The sequence below is a fragment of the Lonchura striata genome, chromosome 1 (assembly GCF_046129695.1).
Source record: "Lonchura striata isolate bLonStr1 chromosome 1, bLonStr1.mat, whole genome shotgun sequence".
In the NCBI taxonomy this organism is placed as follows: domain Eukaryota; kingdom Metazoa; phylum Chordata; class Aves; order Passeriformes; family Estrildidae; genus Lonchura; species Lonchura striata.
In genome coordinates this window covers 143,826,745-143,851,535 of record NC_134603.1, presented here as the reverse complement: position 1 = coordinate 143,851,535, position 24,791 = coordinate 143,826,745, and the positions used below count along the sequence as shown (strand labels likewise).

Genomic DNA, 24,791 nt, shown 5'->3' with positions numbered 1-24,791 from the left:
CTCTGAACATAAAAACATTTGGCGAAGTTGTTTTCATCTTATAGTCTTAAAGCGCTTGAAATGCATCTGTGAAGTCTTGGGACAACAATGTATTTCAGCATTTATTTGATGACCCTCATCCACTCCATTAATACATATCTAAATCCTTCCAAGTTCTTCTCATGGCTTATTTCACATAGCTGTTTTGGCTTAAGAAAATTTTTAGAAAATTTGTTAAATAAAAAGATTTTTTAAAAATTCTGTATATCCTCCATAGCTATTAATTTAGTGTCTCCACAAAGAAATCTATCTCCCATTTTTAAAGGTTTTCATCACATCATGTGTGCACTTTATAGGACCTACAAAGTGTTCCTCTGTGAGAAAACTAGCTTCAGTAAAGGATCTGCTCTCCTGTAACTGCAAGAGCCATAAGTTAAAAGGAAATTCTGCCCAAAAAAACATATCCCAAAATCTTCAGAATTTGTGTTTTATTAACATTAACTGCTGAAAAAAACAAATTTGTTTCATATATTTAATGATCTGCATCTTCAGCATCTCACTTAAATCTGCAAGAGTACCTTTATTCCAATTAAACATGTCTCAAAATTTGGACAAGACAATCCAAAGCAGAAAGTGATGTTATACAGCTATTTCATTCTTTTTAACCAAATGTAGTAGCTTCCCTACTAAGCAGAGAACCTGAATCCCTTCCTAAGACTCCTTTATCTTGCTGTATTTTATTATTATTTAATAATAATAAATAGTGCAATAATGTCAACACAAAATATGAAACCTTTTAAGAAAATGTGTATAATATGAAAAAATGAAAATGGAGTAGACTATTAAAATATACCTTGAACAACAACTTGGCTTCCAGGAACAAAAAACTGTTGCGTGCCATCAGATGACTGTGCTGCATATTGCACAATGGTAGCGCCTGGCTGAGGAGCTCCTGAATTTGTCACGGTCTGAATTGTACCACCTTGAGATATGGTAACTAAACAGAAAAAAAAAAAAAAAAGCTAAGCAATAGAAAGACATAACACATGCTAAAAAACATGAAATAAACATTGTTTTATAGGACTCCTGGTCCTCTCCTTGCTCAAGGATCAATTGTATGATAAAACTTAGGTAATATTAATACAGATTTCCACAAATATAAAGCCTGTTGTGTAGTATATGCAGTGTTCAACACATTTTATCTCTATGTTTTCAGAAACATTAACTCTACAAAAATAGTTCAAATACTAGGGGAAAACATAGTAGCTCCTAGCCATATAAAAGTGATGGATCTGTTCAAGCAAGTCCACGTGTGTCTCATGCTGGAAACTCGGAGCTGGATGCAGCACTCCAGGTGGGGTCTTACCAAGGTGGAGGGGCAAAATTGCATCCCTCAAGATGCTGCTCACACTCCTTTGGATGCAGCCTAAGATCTGGCTGGCTTTCCAGGCTGCAAGCTCATAGTCAGTATTTCAGCCACCAGCACAACCAGGTCCTCTCAATCCACTCAATGCCCAGCCTATATCCACATTTAGGATTGCCACAACCCATACACAGGACACTGTGTATTGACAATTGGCATTGGCCTTATCATTAAGTTTGCATGTGTCCACCTCTCTACTTTGTGACAGTCCCTTTGGATGGGATCTCTTCTCTCTATCGAGCTTTGAGTATCAACTTTGAGTATCATTAGCCTGGTGTCACCTGCAAACTTTCTGAAGGTGCATTCAACCCCACCTTCCACATCTCCAAGCAAAGATCCTAAATAATACTGGTCCCAAACCAGATCTCTGAAGGACACCACTCATCATTGGCCTCCACCTGAACATCAAGCTATTGACTGGACCTCTTTGAGCCAATTCCTGATCTACCAAGTGATTCACCAGCCAAACCCACATCTCCTATGTTAATTAAAACAATCTGAAACTTTTACCTGAGAATCCAATGCCCAAGGAGCAAAAAAATCCTTTCTCCCCCAAAAGATATTTAAACTATGAACATTGTATTTAAAGTGATCTGTTATAAAAGTCAGACATAAAAAAAAGATTCAGAGCTTGCCAGCTCCTCTGAGTTCATTGTCAGATTACAGTACTTGATGCCATTCTTGAAGGTTCAGCTCTGCTTATCTCAGTACAGGATTTGTTAGATACCTATGTGAATTTTAGAGATTGCTGATTTCAAATGTTCTGTTTTGGCAACAGCAGGTTATCTCAAAAGCTCAACCTCAGATCTAAACATTGGAAAGAGACTGAGATTGCCAAATCCCAACACTTGAATTAGCTTCTTTTGGGGTAAACATGGAATTCCTCTCCTGATGAATTAAGTTCAGAGCCTTATCTGCAATACTGAAACAGGGTTCAGCATGGACCTCCAGTCCTGCCCTTGGAATGAGGAGTATGTAACATAGGAATTAGTTGAGTGCTGCACACAGGCTCTGTAAGGCTTTGAGGAGAAGGGGAAGAGCTGTGGCAAGGTGCAGAGTGCAGGATGTTTCAGTCTGGCCTCCAAAGCTGAAAGTGCCCCATTTTAGGGCAGGACAAAAGAGAGAGAAGCAAGAAAAGTAAAGCATTGTATCCTCTACTCTTCACAAAGTCCAGGACAAGAGCAACAAGATTTGTCAACTCTACCTCTCAGACAAGTTATAAAGAGCTAAATTCTCCCTCTCAGAGTTAGCACCAGGTACATCTACACCATCATAGAACCATACCACATAAACCCCAGTCAGTTTGGCTTCCTAAGCAGTAAAACATCAGCACAGATTGATACAAAAATTTTGGCTCCACTGTGAACCTGGGTAAACAATTATGTCACAGCTGTCTGGTAATTATTCCTTCAGATCCCAATCCAGTACTTTATAAACAAAAGCGAATTAACTCCAGTAACTGCCTCCCTTACAGGACTGATTCCTGCCATATTTCCAGAACAACACACTGCTCATCCTCCCATTCACTGTCCTGATCTCAACCACTGCACACACCTTATTGTGCTGGAGCTCTACTGAAAACTGAGCCTTTTATAATGAGTACAGGACTTTCCTGGACAGTCCCTGTAGCTGAATGTCATGCAGGTGGATAGATGCAACCACCATCTTCTCTTCCAACTACGAGTGAGGACAGTAGCAATACCTCTCTCTGAGTATGATCATCAGTTCTAATCCAGGAAAAAAACAAGATCTTTTTCTCTTCCAAAACTGAAAATGAAACTAAAGTTAGTCTTTCCCAAAAGGTTTCTTAATTCTCCAATTGCTAAAAGTCTATTCTAAGACAGCAAGTAACCCAAACAGATAGCAAAAGAGCTAATAATTTTCATTCCCCCTGCATTTTTTCATGCAGATCATGATATGCACAAGGAGGCAGGGAGATGGGGAGACTGGTTCACACACTCCAACTGAACAAACAACTCTTACACATTAGACTACTACCACAAGTGAGGAAGCATTTTTTTTCAGTATTAAATAACCAACATGACAGAACTGTAGCCAATAGAGTAGGTGTGTAGTCAGATAAGAATACAAGGCTCCTACACAAGACAGCACCTGGCAGTAAGATCACACATATGTTGACGGAGGTAGCTGGCAAAGACATTTTATTGGGTCATGCCAGCCTGTCTGCTTCCATAAGCCAAAGCCAAGAAGCTCCAAGGAAAAGGGTACTGGGAAACCATGGCAACATACCATTTTGCCTGGTGAAAAGTAAGTAAAGAGCCATCAATGCTGCTAATAGACAAAAATACATTTTCCAGAAAAATTCACTTATCAAGTTGTTCCAAAAAGAGTCATGCCAGACATTGAGACATAAACACACAGTCAAAGTGACCTTTTCAGTGAAATTGTCCTTCCTTTGCAGGAATAGAGAGAATAGTAGAGAAAAAAAGGAACCAGTAAACATAATAACATAACACCTCTTTTAAACCAGGGCACAGTTCAGATGGCCACAGTGACACCACAATGCCAGTTCTTCATTGCCACAGACACTGCACAAGCTTAATGCATAAACTACTGAATGCCTGCAGGAGAACATGTGCAGCCCATGCTGGCCAGGGAGAGAGGAGTCCTCAGGCACAGAAACGACAGGCAGAAGCACAGGGTTATAAACAGGAGGCATAAAGATGAAGGAGGTACATGGAGTGATCTGCATCATATCCAGTCTAAAATCAACACTGGATTTGCTACATTCCCACCCAGTGTTCCTGGTTTTAGCTAACAGCAGCTCCTGAGGATTACAGGCAACCAACAGGATAGCTCAAAAATGCTTCAAATCTGTGCTTCATGAATGTAAAGACTAGGGGTCAACAGTTAAGCTCTCTTCAGTAAGTTCCAAATTAAGACCCCCATTATTACAAGGAAATGACCATCCTTGCTACCCCCAGGCCTAATTAAAATATACAGACTTTGCTGAGGCAAAAAATATTTTAACTTACAAAAGTGAACTTTAAAAAAAAAAACAAATTGATGAACTAATCAATTCAGCAAGAAAGACTATTTCGAAAAAGAAAAAGCTCTCAAAACTCTCTTGATTTTTTGAGTCAAAACCAAGAGAGTCCATGAAGGCTGACATTGCATTTTGAAGCAATGCCACATTATAATGAGAACCTTAATTATACAGTACATGTTTTATGCTACAACTGTAACTTACTCAAAGAAAAAGCAGCAAAGAACAGAAATCTCCCATGCTTGGCTTATAGCCAAGTTTAAATTAAAACACATTAGATTTAATTAAAGTTTTGTGGATTCTGTTCTCACATCGTCAGTGATGCTTTCTGTTGCTTAATTTTCAGAAGTAGATGTCTGATTGAACAAGGAACCAAAACCTTTGAATTCTGATATTCACTTAAACATTTCCCTATCACTATTGTTTATAGGTGTGTTCAAATGAAAATATATTCCCCTAAGAATCACCTCCTGCAAGACATTGTGGTCAAAGCACAGCTTTGGCTTCCCAGACGAAGCCATAATTAAAGCTAAGCTCTAAAATGTCTTAGAAATCCTATAGGTTTACAGGCTCACACAGACATCATAACACTTTTTTTTAAGCCTTGAAATGGCAAATTTATAAATTCTTAATTAAACCTAAGCAAAATCAAAAATACAATTCAAAAATTGAATAAAAATATTTAATTTTTCTTAGAATACAAGAATACATTAATACATGCCAGATTCTCTACTGAATATTTGTAATTTAGGATGATTATATTCTTTTCCACAGAAAAGAACATTTCAGATGCTGGACATCATACAGCAAACATTTATTTATTTATGTCTAGAGCTTACAGAATGGGTATGAAAAGCAGCCTAGGGGCACAAGCAAAAATACTTTCTATGCTGAAAGGATAGATAGTACAGGCAAATTCTTCTCACCATTAATAATTAGTTTAGTTACATAAATTAAAAATAAGGGAAGAATTCTAAGGGTGAGCAGAACACAAGTAGAGCCATTCTATCCTCTTTTATATGCCAGTGCAGTGTTTTAATATACTTCCTCTGTTTTCTCATTTCAGGAAAAAGTCTCCACAACATTTCTTATGCAATCTTCCTGTCATTATATCAAAGGAAAAACACCTGCACTTTAGTGTGTCTACTTATGAAAAGAGATGAAAAACCCCTACAAACTGTAGGAGTGAAGCTTTATAAAATACATAATTTTAAAGAGTTGTTATTACAAAGTTATCCAAACTGATAACTGATTATCTGATTATGTCCAAAGAAGTCACAAAGTGCAAGTTATGCAACACTTCTATAAATGCCAGAATAAAAATATCCAAAAGCAAGCCTATAGAACAGAACTGTGGATGTAACTTTTAATTTGCATTTGGATGATGTATAAAATGTTGGAAACCATGATTTAGGTTAATTCTGTGGTGAAAGTGTAAATACTTAAAAGCTGATGACAAAAGCACATAGTTCTTTTAAAAAAGAAAATTAGAACTTAACAAGTAATTTCATACTCCAACCTTACATTTAAAAAACTCTACTTGCCATTTCATATAATGAATAGCACTAATACATAGCAAATCAAAAGAATTTGAAACTGCAATGATTTGTATCATTAAACATTCACATAAAAGTGTCAACATTTTTCATTTCAGCTGAGCCTTACCCCATATTTTAATGCATAGAAGCTCTAGAACAACCAAATCTAGCAGCCAACAAATACTACAAGACTAAAAGTCTATAAATCCCCATGTTAGAAAAAATTAATAACAATTACTTAGAAATACAGAATCTCTTATTCTTCTTCATCAAAATCAAACATCCTTATTGCATTATGCAACTCCTGGAAACAAAGCTTTGCTATACATGTTCTGCATCAACACATAGTACGTTTGCAAACATACGGTATTGCCCTGTGTTAGTATGATACAGGCTGGTTGGCATGGCCATTGCAGAAATACCAGAAGGCGTTCCTTCATCTTCTGACTTCTCCTCTTCTTCAATCTTCGCTACTGCAGGTGCATCTGATGAGAGTTCATTCAAAATTTTTCTAAAAAAAGAATGTAAGTAATTTTATGTACTTGAAGATCCATACCCATAAGAAAATCAAAGAACTGACTTTTATCAGACAGTTTTGCTGTAACAAATAAGCTGCCTTTAAAAATCAGCAAAACCAAAATTAATCAAAATTAAAATTAAAAGTCCTTACCGGTATGAAGGCCTTCTTGAAAGTATTTCCCTACGTTTTTGAGAATCAATTATCACTTCTGATGGTGCAGCTTCATCTGCAATCGATGCTACCTGTAATAGCAAAGTTCCTGAAATTCATAACTTCATTAAAAAAACAGCAGCAGAGTAAATTTTTTTAAAGAATTCCTTCCATGTTTACCTATGGGAAGTTTGTTGACTTATCACTAATCATACTATTTTAGACTACTTTTTCCAATGCAAATCACAAATTCTGAAGTTACCCAGACATAGCCACTCAGATAACATCTTCCATTTGAAAAAGGAAAAAGTCAATATAATCCAGGTTACTTTTTTATGAATGACACTTAGAAAAAATACTGGAAACAGATTTCTTTAAATATAAAAATATTACACAATTTAATTAGCTCTTAAAGTGAGGTCAAATATCTAAAATACAGAATACTGCACTAATGTGCTTTAAACAATAGTATACAAATAAAAGCTTCCTCATACCACACCAAAGCTATTTTAAAAATAACTTTATTTAAATATATACATTTATTAGATTTACTAACACATTCATAAATACAAAGGCATTGCTTAGCAATGTTGTACAAGTTTTGGAAGTGCCTGAGAAATCTACAGTATCTCATTTTCTCAGACCTTTAGTATTTCCATACATTCTTAAAATTACTCCTAACAACATTAAGGCCTAGGGCTCAATCACACTTTTGACCAGCACCTATCTTACTACACAGAACTGAAAGTCATTATTGAATGAGGAAAAGGCTTTATTTTCTTGGATTCTTTTAACTACTGCTGTGCTGAGATTTCCAAATGAAATAGTATGAAAATCTTTTCCCATGAAGCCAGACCAGACTGTAGTTTCAGATTAAGCAGTTCGTTAAACTAACAGTGAAGATTAACATCTGTGAAAACGTGATGTAAGAGACTAGAAGACTTTAAGGGTTTGAACCAGCTGCAGTGGAAGCTCAGGGAATACAAGGAAGAGCTCTGGAATGAATGCATCTGCCAGTCCTCAGTGCTTGGTACTAGAAACAAAACCTGCCTGACCTCAATAGAAAAAGACTGTCTGGAAGGTTCTGGAAATGTATAGGTCTGGGTCACCTCAACTCAAACCTGTATAGGTTATAGGTCTGGGTCACCTCAAGAACTCCACCTTGAAGAACTGCAGATTGTTGCAGAACAAAATTATCTCTTCATTTGTTAATTTTATTACAGTACACTTCTGTGTAAAAATATTTAATGTAGCCTCAGTTGACTGGGTAATATGCAACAAACATCATTAGAACTCTACATCTGCCACCTAGGTGGTGAGAATTACTTCTGCATGTGTACAGGTGTATAACTCCAAACCAGATATCAAAGCTGACTGCAGAGACACAGGTACTTCAAGAAATTTGCATTCCTCCTTTTGCAGGAGAGACCAATGCTGAGCAGCAGAGAGAGATGCTGAAAGACATTTCCCTCCCAATATACCTGCAGCCAGCCCCTCATGGATTCACCTTCAAGCCTCTGGCATAATCCTTCAAAAGTAAGATACCATTGCACAGCCAAGAAAGAGCCTGGGCACTGTAACTCAAAACAGAATTTTCATTCTGCTGGGGCCTGGGTGTTAAATAATCTATTTGTCCCAGGACAAACAGCTCAAAACCAAGGCTTTAATTGTCAAGTTGTCACGTTACTCTAACAGCTACCAATAGACCCACTAGTTTGTGAAGATGGTTGAAGAAGTTGGGAACAGTCATACTTTAGGAAGTAGGTAAGGAAATTACAAGATGATTTAAGCATTTTAATGTGTGTATTTGTTTTGTACAGCATGGTTTTTGGTAGCAGAGGGCCTGCAAAGGTGGCTTCTGTGAGAAGCTGCTAGAAGCTTCGATGATGTCCAGTAGAGCCAATTCCCGATGGCTCTGCAGATGGATATACCACTGGCAAGTCCGAACCAATTAGAGATGATGGCAACACCTCTGTGTTAACATATTTAGGAAGAAATCAAAACATAGGTTGGGAGCACAGTTTCAATTCCAGTCAGAAAAGAAGAGGTGAGAACATGTGAGGGAAACAACATGGAGACACCAAGGTCAGTGGAGGAGAAGGTGCTCTAGACGCTGGAGCCAAGATTCCTCTGCAGGCCGTGGTGAGACCACAGTGAAGCAGCTGTGCCCTTGCAGCCCATGGGGATCCACAGGAGTGCAGAATTCCCCCACAGCCTGTGGGGGAGGTGCCCATGCCAGAGCAGGTGGATGCCTGGAGGAGGCTGTGGTCCAGCAGGAAGCCCATGGAGAGACAGGTCTTGCTCCGGAGTTGGACTGGCCTGTCCTTGGAGGACTGCACCCCGTGGAAGAGCAACCCATACCACAGCAGTTTTGGGAGCATGGTTTGCCTGTGGAAGGGACTCACATTGCAGCAGTTTTGGGAGGACTGATGCTCAAGAGATTGGAGCCATGCTGGAGAAGTTAATGGAGAACTGTCTCCTGTGGGAGGGATCCCACAGTCTCACTGGGGAACAACTTCTCTCCCTGTGCAGCAGAGGAAAACCTTGGGTGACAAACTGACCAAAATGCCCACACTGTCTCCCTGCACTGTCAGTGGGAAGGAGGGAGGGGCTGGAGGAAAAAAGGTGTCCTCATGGGCTTATTTTACTTCTCATTATCCTGCTCTGATTTTGTTAGTTATAAATTCACTTTGTATCTTTAAGTTAAGCCTGTTTTGCTGTTGGAATGTTTTCTCCTGGTCCTTATGTCAATTCATGAAACCCTTTGTAAATTCTCTCCTCCGCCCAGCTGTAGCAGGAGAGGGTGAGTGAATAACTTCCATGAGGGCCTGGAATTTGGCCAATGTCAAACCACCACAATGTGGAAGAGGACATTTTCTACAAGAAATTTCAAAAGTTTTAATTTTCATCATGACAAAGAGAGAAATGAACACTTCAGATCACTCTAAGGGCAAACAACCATGTCCATAACGTTAACAAACAAACCACAAACCATTGTAATTTTTTCCTGGACATCGTTCAGATTTCAACTTTACTTATTTCAGCTTCATCTGCATTTGAACAAATTTAACTTCAAACTCATGTTGTTTCCAAGACCTGATACACTACAGGGGGGAGCAAGCAATAAGTCAAATAATAAATTAAATCTTCCTACAAATAAAACAACATTTAACAAAACAATAAGGAATGCTATAAACACATTTTTTCATCTAAGAAACAACACCATTATGAGAAAAACTTCTGAACACTTTCCAGTTGAAAATGGCAGATGTTTGAGGGAGAGGTCATGCAAACTTCAACACCAATCTTCAGCATACTTCTTTATTTCTTTTTTAAACTGATATAATTTCCAAAGTTCCCCACTGTCTGGCAGAAACAAGGTAGCAAGTTAAAGCCAAATGATCTGGGGGAAATGCCAGGTGACAGGACAGTGTACTGAAAAGGATCACAGAAGGGCTGAACATCCTCTGTAATGGATTCTTCTATGGCATCTTCAAGCTCTTTATTACCCAGATGAAACCAAAGCCTGAAATAACTAGTCAGTATTAACTGGGACAAAACTTTCCTGTTTCTACTCCTTTGAGAAAGGTTGGACAGCCAGAGTTCACTCAATACAACAAATAATCGACTTCCACTCCCCTAAGATGACACAGAAGCAGCTGGCAAGAGATTCCTGAGAAATTTCTTCTTCTGAGCTTTGAAAAAAGTCCTCTATCTTTTCATCTACACTGACTAAAGGAACAGAAACTGCGAATTACTAATGTGCTTATTGAATAAAGGTTATTCAGGAAAATTACAGTTGGAAATAATTCCAATGAAAAAAAGTATTTGAATACTCTGTTCTGACTTCAAGTTCGATCAAGTATTGGTACCTACTGCACCTCTTTCCATAGTGATCTAGGATTTCAAAACCTTGAGGTCCCAGCACCTACACCTACTGCTCAACAATAAAATATTCATTATCTGATCACGATTTTATTATTTTTCTCAAATATAAATCCTACTTATATATGTCTTTTTGTTTATTATACTGGAAAGTTACTAAGAAGCCTCTAACATTAAAGATGGCTTCTCAAGATCGATAACACATGGTTTTTCCTTAATGTATTGCAATGACCACAGGTAAAACCCTTCCCTCCTAAACGGGAGAGGTGTATTACCTCTTTTACAAGAAATATCAATTATATCTGCAAAAAGCAATTCAGCCGGTATTTCCCAAACACATTTTCAAAAACTAGAGCAGAGGCCTTCCTAGCTACAAAAAAAAAAAAACAATGGGAGGCCAGTAAATTTTCAAAACACTGCAAATTCATTCTCTCTTGCCTTTACTACTTTTTAAAAACTTTGAAAAGTCTTACATGTTTTGCACCAACCTCTGTTTCCTAGTTCCAGCAACTTTAAACACACGAACATTTGCCACATATATGTGTGTTTCGAGGCTGCTTGTATTTTTGGTATCCACATCCACAAAAGGCAATACAAGATGATTAAAAACTGCAGGATACACTGAAGTAAGGCCATGGTTATAACACAAATTTGCTATTGCATAAGTTCAGACACAAGTTCTCAGACAATTTCTTATAAGATAAACAGGAAGCATTAAGGAATTGCTACACAATGCTGCTGGTTGGATGTTTGCCACCTTTCCCCCTGCTGTTTCCTGTGCCATCTGAGTAAATCTTGCAGCACTGGCTGGGATGAAGTAAAACTGAAGATGAGTTGGGAAAAGAGTTATGAGGTACCAAATATTAATGAAAATGTAACAATAAAAAAAGCTAACCTGAACAGCTTGCATGTGTGGTGACTGAATGACTGAGGGCTGTGTAGCTTGAATGACACCCTGGACATGAACAGTTTGACCAGAAGGCAACTGCACTAGAGTTACAGCTGGAGATCCTCTTCCAGCACTGGAAGCAGCTACAGAAACCTGCAAAAATTACAATCATCATGTGTAAGTAAGACGGCTTAAGATTTCACCAAATGCTTTTAGAAGTGATAGCTAAAACAGACTGATTTTGTTGCCACATCTAAAATAGCTTAGATGTAGATAATTATCACATACACAAAATTAAATTATTTTACTAGTAAAACTACCAAAGGCATGTACTTTTCCAAATAGTCTGGAAAGCTTAAAACTGTACCCTAACAAACTTTTAGTTTGGTTATTTGCCCTCCTTATTTGGTTTGTTGCTCTCCAGAGGCTTTGTACTTTCTTTTCAATCAAAAAAAACTCCAACCCTCAGCCATCACGTTGCCAGCATGAAAGTTAGGAAGAACCTCCAGAAATGCAACAGAACCCATGTGGAGTGGAATGTCACTGCAATATAAAGGGCAGAATTTTCTTAGGAAGAAAAAAAAAATTAGAACTGCTTTAGTTTTCCTTTGCTTATTAGGTAAGAAGTTATGCTTTTTGGATGGATGTCTCAAGAGACATGAGAATTCTTCAGATAGTGAAAAACTTCCCTGTTAAATAAAGCCATACAAGGATTTGTAAACTGATTTAGTTTAACGGACTCCTGTTTTATATATATATAATTTTATATACCCAGAAAAGGAGAGTTGGAGCGCATCAGTGCTTTGAACAACAACAAAAACAAAGAACATCTGAATCTTCTCTAAGTCTAGTACAGCCCTACAACAGCTTTCCCCAGCCTGTGACTCTCAGCCCTCAGTGCTGAGGACAAATGGGTTGAGAAACAGCTTAACATCTATGGGCTAAGAAATAGTTCAATATTTCTGCTGCTACTGTTAAATCTATGAACAGGAACAAGCAGTGATGCAAAGGCAAAACACTATGACTGACCTCAACTTGTGTGATGAAACATCTCTAAACTTGGAAAATGAAGACAATGACAAACATAAACCATATCATAAAAAGAAATGCTGTGTTTTTCAATTAAACTGCACTGAAAAGTTATTTCTATATTCTGCACATTCAACAATAAAAGCAGACTCAAATATAAAATTCTGTTAGTATTCCCTTCCTTTGTTCACAGCTCCAAAAGTATCTAGTATGAGCAGTAAACATAAAATGAGAGTAAGAAGAAAAACATAAAGAATGCTGAGTATTAAAAAAAAAAACAGTTGAAGAAACTTTTGTAATTTTTATATATTTACACTAAGGTTTTTTTTAAACCAAATATAAAAGCAGTTTTCATTCCTGATCCGTAAGATATTGCTGGTCTAGGAAATAATCCCCTTCTTGGAGGAAGTGAAAAATTTTAACTACTATTAAGTTGCACTGCAATCAAAAAGTCCTAATGTTGGTTAAAATTACCTTGAAGAAACAATGTTTCTAGGAAACAAAGACAGGATCTTGTCAACATTCCCTATGCAATTGTTCAGTGTTGAAGGAAACTGAACCACTTTTCAGAAAACAGAACAATTGAGGGCATTTTTAACCCTGAAAATGAGTTCCTCAAACCATTCCTTAAATGGCATTAAATAGTAACAGGGAAATAGGACATAGAAACCTTCTTCCCAACCTATTCAACAAATATTAATATTATGAGAAATTTATCAGAAATAGATATTTGAGATTAAGCTCCAGAAAGTCTCAAACATCTGAAGAGTATGATCTATTTTTGTGGCAAAGCTTACATGCTAAACCCAAGCTTCAAGCAGGGATCATAGAGCAGTCTAAATGTTTACAAAGCATGCTAACTTTTCAAAACATTATAAAGGCAATTCCACCAGACCTTTCCATTTACTGCTCTCTTTGTGAGAATTGCAATTTGATACAATACTCAGTGGGTCAGAAAGAACTTTCTGAGTACAACAGCCATAAATCAGTAAAAGGTGAACAGTTTAAAATTTCTTTTTGGTACACAATGGGTCTGTCATAATCAGGAAATAATCCAGTACTTGAGATTAAGAAACTACATTCATTTTAAAGCTCCTTATTCAGTATAACCCCACAGGGAAAAAAAAACCCAAAAAAGAAAACTTCATTCAGCTAATACTCTTTTGTACTAAAGTTTAAAGGCGAAATGGTTTTGTTCCCATTAATTTAGATAAGAGATTAAATGAAGAGGTTTAAGTGCTAAGGAGGAGACAGTAGTATTATAAAATTTTCAATGTTCATATTCTGCATCGCATTTATAGATATTGGAAATTATTATTTTGATAATAATAAATCTGAAATTTTGATAATGATAAATCTGAATTTTGATTGAGATTTTTCTTAACAGTTTTCAAGCTGAATATTCATGTGTCAACTGAAATACCAGAACATTTTCATGCTATCATGTGTAAATCCTGACTGAAACAAACTTGGCAAAGAAATTTATTTTTGACATCAGTGATGAGCAATGCTACCTTTAACATCATTACTTCAAGGACTGTCTGGCACAGAAGCTGAAAACAATCCACAGAAGGAAGTCAGGAATACAGAGGCTGAGGGGAGGCTTAGCACACTCTACGGGTTCTATGCTCCTAGGCACACAACAGTTACAACCAATAGCTTCAATAAATATCAACCATGCAACCCATAATAGCATGGTCCCATTATTTCAGGTATTCTTCTACATGAGGAGATAAAAGTAGTCAGCAAGAATGACCAGGTACCACCTTCCCACTGAGGCACACACTCTTGCAGAGAAAGAGGCTGCCCATCATTTATGTAACTTCAAGATACGTGGTCCATCTGTACAGTTATCCTGGATATCCTGTGAATGTCAGATATCCCTTCCCTGCCAAGTACTAGAGAGACTACCTTCACAGTCAACCCCTCATGCCTTCAACATTGCCAAATGAAGAATGCAGGACACAGGCCCAACTGATTTCTGCCCCTGCTGCAGACTCTAAATACTACAAGGAACTCTAGAAGTAAAGTGAAAAGCAATTCTGGAAAAGTCAAGGCAAATCCACACTGGATTCACCTAATAAAGGATCAAAGGACCTGCCACACTTGGGCACTGAGTAGCCTCTATGAGGAAAAGCTGGAGACAGATGTTTTGATCAATATCAAAGACACTGCCAAAACAGCAGTACCTACCTTTAAGGAAAATAAGGTTAGGCTGACTCCAGACATTTGATGCCACCATACGCTTCAAGGAAGCACAAAATAGTGACACAGCTGGACACTTAAAATCCTCGAACACCAACTTTGCTAAATTGCCAGCATTTGCATGTGGCAGGCTGATTTTAGAGCCTTACTTAAAACAGCCTATCAAACTCCCATAAGTCTCAATCTCTAGAGAGCAACATTTAACACTGATGTCAAGAGCCCACAAGGACAACACCCCAAATTACTGAACTTGAATGGTCCCAGCTTGCAATAGCTATGCACTCCAGGCTCTGAAAATCTCACTGAAAATCTCCCTATGCTCTGTGACAGCAGTTCTCACATTGTAAATCCTGACATAGGTCTATTCAAGGCCAGCAGCAAGAGGTCAACAGACGGTATCTCAGACAAGGTCAGCAGACAGCCCTAACGATAGACAACATGACAACATTAACAAAAAGTGAATCAAAGAGGAGCCCATCAAGATGCAGATTGAAGAAAAAAGAAAAGACAACTAAAAGTGTTTTTATCAAATCTGAGAAGGGATAAAGCACATTGATCTTGCATTGTTACAGTTACATTCAGTGTATCTGAGCACAGAGCAGCAACACAGAATGCAGCATGGCTTCTAGAAAACCTGCAAAAGGAACATCTAATTTCTCTTTGAATACAATTGCAGATTTAAGTCTTCGGAGACGTAAGTTTGACTATCATCAACACTATCAAAATATTCCAATACAAGTTAACTTCTTCGTAAGTACAGCTCTATATGTAGGAACAAATGATCTGTGCAATTGAGACAACTCATGGAGCTCATCTCAAAACTGGTTAAGAAATTTTCCATCTCACACCTCTGCTCTTCCCTCAAAGGCATCAAGCTTTTGTACAGGTGTTCAGCACATTTTCAACAGCTTCTAAAGACAGCCACAAATGATTTTACTTTCTTACCTATTTATTCTGGTAGCTGGATCACAACAATATTACCATGTCAATTAATCAACTGGCTAACAGCGACAGATGCAAGAAATGCAACTATAAACTGATTCTATAGTAGGACATTTTACTTAAAAAATAAGCATTTAATGGACAAAAAGTGCATCTCATCTTCACTAGTTTCAAACTTACTCATTTTTGCTTTAGTAGAACAAGTAATTTTACTTTCAGCAGCAAAAAAAAATGCAGGAGAATACAGCAATATCTATGACCCAAACTAAGAAAAAAATGCAAACGCTATTTTTTCCTCTACAAATAATGTATAATACATCCTTCTTAGCATTGGAGGTCATCCCATCACACCATAGTCTCCAGCCCACACGTTCTTAATGTCTCCTCTCTCTCCCAGTAGGGGATACATTAAAAATGCTTCAGCACAAAACAATCTCTGCTCTCTAAAGATTATCATCTTATGAAGTACCTGGTCCAGCCTTTTAAAACTAAATGGCAGGTATTTCTTTAAAAAGCCTACAGAGGAGGGGAAAATAAGTCAGCTACCCCCCAGGAAGAAGAAAAAAGTGCCCATCTCCTGTGTAGTATCTCTCAGCATTTTGCTAGTCAGTCCCTGGCCAAAGTCATAATTCAATTAAATATCAAGCACATTAAAAACCATTACATTCTATCTGGACATTAAAACTCCACATGTTTACTGGAAGGGCAGTCACCTGCTGGTACAGATGGCCAGGGAGGCTCTAGAGACTCCATCCTTGGGGATATTTACATTCCAGGCAGAGAGACTTCTGGCTGACACTGCTTGCACAGGCAGGTCAGACTAGATAATCTTAAAAAGTTCCTCCCAAGCTTGATGCTTCTACAATTCATTCTTTGATAATGCACAGAAAACCACAAATTAAAACACAGTGTATCAAAACGTTTTACTTCTGACTGACCAAAGCCAAGGCTGAACAAATATTTTGCTAAAAAAAAAACCACAAATAAAGCTGCCATCTCCCCACTCCCTTGGATATACTTGAAAAGGAGCTCTCAGTTTCAGTGATCAGGCATTTTTGCTCTCAGTAAGAATCAAGTCATTCTTTTCTACTATTTCTGCATATTTGCAACAGAAATAGTAAGAGGGATGACTGGAAGCTAACATAAGATGTTTCAGTCAGTTATAGTGGTTGTCTTCTCTTGTGCACTCCTCAACAGGCCAAAGAGGGAGATGGGATCTGCGCTCCTATGTTACAGTCAAAATACACAGGCACAGCCATGAAATCCTCAGAAACACACAAATTTCCCATCTGGACCACCACAAAATCAGTCAGATGTCTCCTAGAGGGCCTCCAGCGGGCTTTAACTCCTCAACACCCAGGCCCAACTCTCCATGACAAAGCGCCTCACCTTCCAAGCCAGCCAGGCAGGAACACAGGCTAAGAAAATCCTACTCATCGTAAGCCACAGGAGCGTCTCAAAAGGCCTGTCAGCAGTAAGTGCTCTGTCTGGCAGTTCCACCCAGCAAGTGCTGTGGCAGAGCAGCCTGAAGGCACTGAGGGCATATGAGGGCTGCAGGGCTGGGAGCCAGCGGCCGAGGCCATGGGCACAGGCCCGGAGCGCTGCGCCGCGTGCCCGGGAGGGGACGGCAGCTCCTGCGCCAAGCAGCGGGACAGGACGGCTCCAGGACGGCTCCAGGACGCCTCCAGGACGCCTCTCTGAGCCATCCAGACACAAACAGGGACTCCACTACTCCACTCCAGGCTGTAACACTCAGCCTTCAAACTGAGCTACACCTCTTGGTTCAGTGTTAATTGAAGGAGAGTCATCAATACTTCAGAGTTACTCATTTTAACTGGAAGGCGTGAGGCCCATTCCCTGTACAGCTGAACCTTCACACACAGAATTCAAGTGTTAAATGCAGACAAACATAGAAAGTGTTATACATTGCACAATATAGGAGTGCAAAAACTCTCCTACAGCATTAGTGACACCTTTGTCCCTGGATCAACTCTAAAAAACCCAAGTGACAGAATTCACAGATGTCTCCTGCAGAGGCTATTGCACAAGCCAATAGATTTTACACATCATTCATCATATGAAAATTTGAACAGAACCACTAAAGAAGAAATGAGGGGATGACACCAACAGAGCAAACCAAATAAATTCCTTAAAGAAAAAAAAACAAACAATATTCCCAATGCTGCATGCATCAAAACCAACAAAAAAAGGTTGATAAATATTTTGTGGTCTACTTTTTGTCTGAAGATCTGACAAAAGAGCAGCTGTCTTCAGTTTTAAAAATGTATCTATAATGTAAATCAAGTATCTAACATAAATATGTGGCATCAAGTCTTAACAAGTAACTTCAAACTTACAATGATGAAAAAAGTCTGTAAGACATTTTTGAAAATCAGTTATTTTATTTAAAAAAGGGCTTTTGAAAATCCTTTTAAGTGGTCCATACACTTTTCTGAAGCTATAAATCTTAGTACTGTCAGGAACACTATTTCTCTCAAGTGCTGACTATTACAATACATATTTTTAATGCTTGAGAATTGTTACTACATAATCTTTTATCCATTCACTACCAAACAATAATCCAGGTAGAGCAACTATAGAAAACATGTAAAGTATGCTTTTAGAAGTCCAGACACTCTCATTGGATACACAGGAATGAAACAAAACAAGGACACATTAAAAGAGTAACTGCAACTAGATGAAATACATTCTGTACAAAAACTGGAACTAGGAAGAGAACTACAGATATTTTTATTCATGTTTTCATTTTTGTTATAGAACACATCTTCTAGATACACAAATGAAGTTTAGTCTTGTGTGAATGAAGTTTGATCTTGTAGCCACCTCAATTCTTAAAGACTGTAGCTCATCTTTTAAAAATCACCTTGTGGAAGTAAAATGAAAAAACCCGTTTGTTTACTGACCACTCTTGTCTGAAAGGGCTCCTAAAAATGTTACCTTTCAACAGACCTGATGTCATATTAGTCCTTTGTTAACTACTGAAGGCATAGTTTCCGGTAAATCTTTGCTTTATTTTTCCTATTTAATATCAAGATAAAACATGAGAATACCACAAAGATTTATAGTTTAAAAATCATAGCAGTTCTGAATATCACTTCATTGATTCTTCTCATCTTTCCACATTTCAACTTACCTCAGATCCTGAGGAAATCTGATTCTGGCCTGGCTGATTCTGAAGGGGACCAGCACGTCTCTCTGTCAGAGAATCCGCTGCACTGTCATCCTGTTCAACCATTTCCATGGTCATCAGTCTAAAAGCAAGTACATACACATTTAAATAACTCAGTACAGGGAGGTATATCAGGCAGCTAGGGAGAGTAACTCCAAACTATTTTATATTTAATGCAGACAGAAAATAAATATGTATCTGTCAAAACGAAGTCTTTTCTTCATTCCTCTGTACTAAAATATATCCAGGAGCTCTCAAACAAGTATTTTGGAAAGCTGTAGGGAGAGGCAGCTCTGGAGATGGTTCTCAGGGGAGGGACAAGCAGAGTGCCAGGGTCCCATGCAGTGCTGCCCACAGAAGGTCCCTTCAGCCTCATGGGCTGCTACAGCCCTCTTACACTTCCAAGATGCCTACTCCCTGTTGTCATCTACACTTGAATTGTCTGTAAACTACTCATGGCTCAAGAGCCACAACAATTCTTCTCACTTTACAGGTTTAAAGTAGGATAGATTGCATTGAAAACTAAGAACTTGCTGATCCTCAATGTAAACTAAGAGTTTAAACTTCATAGCAAGAACTTCCAAATTTGCTACATATCTGCTATATAAAAATGCAATTACCTGACAGTTCCTTTTCGATATTTCTTGGCACACTTAGTCATAACGGAAGGTGTGAGATTTAAAACAAGAGCTTGGATCTCTTCGGCTCCCTTTCTCTCCTACCAAACCCTGCACTGAAGGTGCAACATTGAACAGGTGATGTCAAACATTGCCATGGCAACAGGTCAGTTTACAAACAGAGGAGAGACAGGATAGGGTCAGGCAGAGGCAGGCAGGATGCCCTGCAGGCACGCTCCCACCTACACCCTACTTACACAACCAATTGACAGCCTCAAAAGGGAGACATGATATTAGTTGTGAGATTTAACAGGCAGCAAATCTCAGTTCCCCAGGTTCAGGTTCTGCAACTAGGGGATGACAAGCCTGAGGTCAAAGTTCAATAATTTCAGCTGGCTGATAATTACTTTGGTTTCTTCTCAGGACTTGCACTGAGAGATGCAAGAGGCAGGCAGGCACTGCTGCCCACCTCACTCTGAGGGCTCTGGAATTTAGTGCCTGTTATAAGTTAACTACATTAAAGAAATTAAATGTAACCAAACTCCTTTTGTGGCACTATTTTACAGAACATTCCACAATCTTTGAAGAGAACACTTTTTATTACTTTTTTAGAAATCAAATTTGTGCCCAAAATAAAGGCATGAAAATATGAAAACATACCCAGTAAAATGATGCAAAGAAGCATATTTGTAGCTCATATGCCTCAAATGGTACTCTACTGACCAGACTTAACAGTACTATAGCTATTAGTAACAAAGCTGCAAAACAATTCACCATTTTATGGGTTAACGTGAGTATTTCTGCTCAGAGAAGTTACATACCCTATGCCAGTATCAATTCAGATTAGAATTATATGGAGCTATTTTACACCTAAAATCTTTCTACATTTTCTCTTGCAAGTTGCCACTAATTACCTTTTTGTTTAGATACAATCTAATGAAATGTCTACTGAAATTCACCAAAGTCTAACAGCTCTGAGGAAAATGTTTTTACCAAGCTTTTCACCAAGCTTTTAATCATAATTTTCTATAAGATATTACCTAATAAAACTATGCTGGTTTTATATATGTGCAATATAATAACAATAATAAAGTAGGGAAAAAAAGTCTCAAATATGAAAGGTCCATGGGGTTCTAGTAAGAATACGCTTCAGAACAGCTCACACACCAAGAATAAATAATGCCTATGTACCGGCAACATATTCATTGTAATCTCTTCCTAAAGATGGGAATATAGCCAGAATTAATTCACTTTATGAAGGCCCTGAACTATTTTTTGTATCCAGAGCCATCTGTCACAGAAAACAGAAAAAAAAACCAAAAACAAAAAAAAAAAAAACCAAAACAAAAAATCCACCCAAAACCAAATAAGAACAAAAAAACAAGTACTTTTATTCCCACTGAATGCATTTCATAGAATTTTTACCCTGAAAGTGATATTTTTCATCTTGGAAAAAATTTAGTTCCTGATTTTTAGCTTAATTTCTCACTGATTACAGAACAGTATAAAAATGTATCTATTTCTACTACTTTATCAGGATTTTTCTCCCCGAGACTTTTCATCTGCAGTGCTGCATTAACTAAGTTAGCAAAAAGCTACAAAAACAACATCAGTGCAGCAGAAAATCTAACAAAGTTATTCCTCGTACTTTGGGGAATGCAGTACAGAGAAAGGGGTATTTTTTTATTATTTATCTTTAATTAGAAAAACAACAGCAAGAACTGTACATGTCAGTGGAGTGAAAAACATAATTAAGATTTTTGATATACACGGAAAACTCCAGAATTTATATAGATTTTCCATCTATAATTGTGTATATTCTGACTCCTAATACAAATGATTGCTTAATTGAGAACTTTAGCAGGGTGGAGTAAAGTCTGAAAATGTGACTGCCATAAAAATGCAATCACTACTGTGAAACATAGCAAAATACTTTTCTTTTTGACAACCTCTGTGACCAAACAGAGACTTGACTTGAAACAACATCCAAATATAAAGATCCAATCACAGCCTTAAAATAAAAACAAAAAAAAAAAAAAAAAACAAAACAAAATAAAAAAAAAAAGTATATGAGTAATTCTAAAAGATACATGAGCTATCTTGGCATAAAACTTCAGTGAGAATGATGATTTAAGACAAACTAGCACATTAGTGTCACAATTCAGACATGATACAAGACAGGAATCTTTGACAGACACAGCCATGGGATCGCTGGCCTGGCAGGAGCTGGTCAGCTGCAGTCATTTGAGCCCACAGGGTCAGTGGTGGCACAGTCACACTCAGCTGTGCAGTTTATATGGGCTTGTACACAGCTTAAGACCAAGCCAAGGAACTCCTGCATTTCAGATGAGCTTGTCATTGTCTTCAGAGATAACCTGAACTGTACAGGGTTTTTATTTCCTGTACTATGTATCATGTCAACATGAATACATCAAACTTTTTAATATATACACAGAAAAAATACCGAGCAATACTATAATTATGCTGTTTCTAAAATGTCAGTAATACAGACTGTGGCATGAAACTGTTACTAATCCAATTCAGAAAACAGTTTCCACACATACCACACTCAATCAGTCTTCATTGTAAGCAGATATTAACACATTCATTGCTATTAAGTTTCCAAGAAAGAAAAACCAAATTTTCCGCAAAGCCTCTAAAATCCTTTATAAAAGTCTATCAGTAGCAGTACACATCACACTTAAAAGTTGACATAACCTTCCTTCTATTTTTAAAGGAAAACTAAGCAAATAGTTCAAAGTAAGTGGTCTTGGGTCCTGTTTAACATTATAATGTTTTTCTTCATTGTATGACTAATTATATACAAGTTTTAGTCTTATACTCATTATTAATACATCTTTTTCTTACATTTTCAATCTTAGTTACTTACAAAGACTGAACAATAATTTAAAATACTAGTCTAGATTTTTAAATTAATAAATAAGTTATACCTCTGCACACACATAAAAAGGGGGAAAAAATGGTTTTCCATAATGAAGCAAAGATCTTTGCTTCTTCCTACAACATTGCAAAAAGATCTTCAGGATCTGGCAGGAGGTTTAACTGTTACCAAACCAGCAACATTTCAATATACCTAAGCACATCTTTACTGTAGTCACTGAGACTAATGGACAGCAGGGCAGTGATCAGTAGCAGATAAACACTGATTAAGATGATGCATACAGTACACATCAAAAGCTTATTCAACTGCGAGATGAACCACCCCTGACAGGAGAAATCTGACAGATGGAATCAGCTACAGGAAAAGAGAAAATTTTTCCTAGAAAATTTTGAGTAATTTACAGCTAAAGGTGTGAATTCTTTGTATTTTTGCCCATAGGTAAGAGATGAAGGCTAGCATCCCTAGCAAGCTATGTTCTTTTGCAATAAAGAGCACAAGAAATCCTTTCACGCCTCCCTGTACTGCTGTTTGTTTTACATCACTGCATATCAACATAATATTTAAGGTCTATTGGTGAAATTATACTGCAAAAGCACATTGCTACAGTATTTTGCATAACTGGAAGTGTGTGACTGTCTGAATAAATACCCACAGACATTTTTAAAAACAACTTTTTTATTTCAATCATCCTTTATACATCAGGGACTGTTTACATTTACAAATGTGGTTTGATACATAGGAAATCAATCGTAAGGGGCTAAAAAAATATGTTTCAGCCTTGCTCCAAATCTCTTTGAAGGCCTTTATTCACAGGGGAGTTACTAGAAATCAAGAATGCGAATGTACAAACACCTGTTTTGCATTTATTGCTGACCCCACAGTTAGTATGGAAACTCTCAGAATACACTGGTTTCAGAAGAGCACTGTGTTTTCTATCAACTCTGTAATAACAGTTTTACCATGCTGGTAGCATGAAGAACACCAGCTGATAAGGTGATCACAGAATTCAGTCAAGTAAAATGTGCAGCAGCACCACAGTGCACTGTCTGCAAACTGCTGGGTCTGAAAGTTTTCAGTATCAACAGAAGCTTCATCACTAAGGTTCTTGTGTCTCCTACAGTCTTATTTCCCTATTTTCTTCCCCAAAAATCTTAAAACCCCAACATTACTCTGAGCACAGGCAATGCTACTCGGCCACTCGGCGCCTGCCGCCTCAACCACGCTGCCAATGCAGCGCAGAGCCGGCTGCGAGCGGACACGCGGCCCCTTCAGAGGGGCCCAGCCGGGGTAAGCCAGAGCATCCGTCAAGCATCAGTCCCTGGAACCACTTAACAGCGGCTGCACTCAGCACCAAAAATGATGCTGTCACAGCAGTGGGGGATGCAGATAAAAGCTTCAAGCAAGACTTCGAACTCACGAAGCCCACTGTGATCCCTCCCCACTTGTTCTGACCCAGCTCCGAACGCTCTACGGGCAAGGCGATAACCGCGAGTAACGGACTAAGGCACAAAAGCCACCGGGCACCGCCGCTGCCCTCGGCCGGGGCAGCCCCGCGCAGACCCCAGGACGGGCCGGTCGGGGCGCTCTGCCCGCCGCGGGCAGGCGCTGACCCCGCTCCGAGCCGCAACGCCGGGCGAGCCGAGCCGGCGTCCCGAGCAAGCTCTGGAGCCACCGCCTGCCGGAGCCCGGCGAGCGCCGCGGCTGCCGGGCGGTACCGGAGCCGGCGCTCCGCGCAGCCGCCCCGGGGCAGCCCCACAGCGCCGTGCGGGCTCTGCGCCGCCGTCCCTGAGCGCAGCGCGCCCCCGGCTGCCGGCGGGGACGCGCCCCCGCCGCCTCCCGCGCGCTCCCGCGGCGGGGCTGCGCCAAGCGCGGCACAGCGCCCCCCGCCTGCCCGTCCCGTCCCGTCCCTGCCCGCCGCGCCGCCCGCTGCCCTCCGCGCTGCCCCGCTCCCGGCCCGCAGGGGGTCGGGCTGCGCGCACACGTGTCCCCGCCCCCTCCCGCACTCACCCGCCGCCCTGTACGTGCTGCCCCCGTCACAGGGGGTGGGGGGGATCGGGCCGGGCGGAGCCGCACGTCGGCCTCACGTCAGCGCTGATGCAGCCGCGCCGCCGCGGGGGCGCCGAGGAAATGGCGTCTGCGGGGCCTCCCAGCGCCAGCGGCCACGGCGGGAGGCGGAGCCGCGCGCGGGCGGGCGGCGGTGCCGGGCGGCCGCGGGGCGCAACGGCCGCGGCGCTGACCAACCGCCGCCGCGGGGCCCCGCCGGCGCCGCCCATTGGCCGGGGCGGGCCGCGGTGCGGGCGGGGCGGCCCCGCGCCGCCGGGGGCGGGGGCGGCCGGTAACAGCCGCGGCGGCCGCGGGCCCGCCGGCTCCCCGCGCCGCGCTCCGGGCGTGCGATAGCGGGGCGGTGCCCGCTGCTCCCCGCGCCGGCCGGGCCCGCCGATAAGGGCGGTTGGCTGGGCTCCATCGCAGGGTCCAGCCCCGGCCGTCCCCGCGCTGGCCTAGGGAGGGGAGGAGG

The 24,791-nt window shown here is 39.8% G+C and overlaps 1 protein-coding gene across 7 annotated transcripts in view; it reads right to left on the bottom strand.

The window, feature by feature from the left end:
- Positions 1-24,460, bottom strand: part of CREM (cAMP responsive element modulator) — a 44,744-nt gene extending 20,284 nt beyond the window's left edge. For 2 of the 7 annotated variants that reach the window (XM_021542918.3, XM_021542917.3), the window contains exons 1-6: positions 24,284-24,460; positions 18,722-18,839; positions 11,398-11,544; positions 6,618-6,709; positions 6,313-6,458; positions 833-976 (exon numbers count right to left, since the gene is read on the bottom strand). In XM_021542918.3, coding sequence (XP_021398593.1) covers positions 833-976; positions 6,313-6,458; positions 6,618-6,709; positions 11,398-11,544; positions 18,722-18,835 — 643 coding nt within the window. In that variant the 5' untranslated portion in view covers positions 18,836-18,839; positions 24,284-24,460. Of the gene's footprint in view, positions 1-832; positions 977-2,956; positions 3,501-6,312; positions 6,459-6,617; positions 6,710-11,397; positions 11,545-18,721; positions 18,840-24,283 lie in introns of those variants that run through there. The other 5 variants (XM_021542921.3, XM_021542920.3, XM_021542919.3 and 2 more) reach the window with 4 other exon arrangements.
- Between the last annotated feature and the right edge of the window lie 331 nt (positions 24,461-24,791).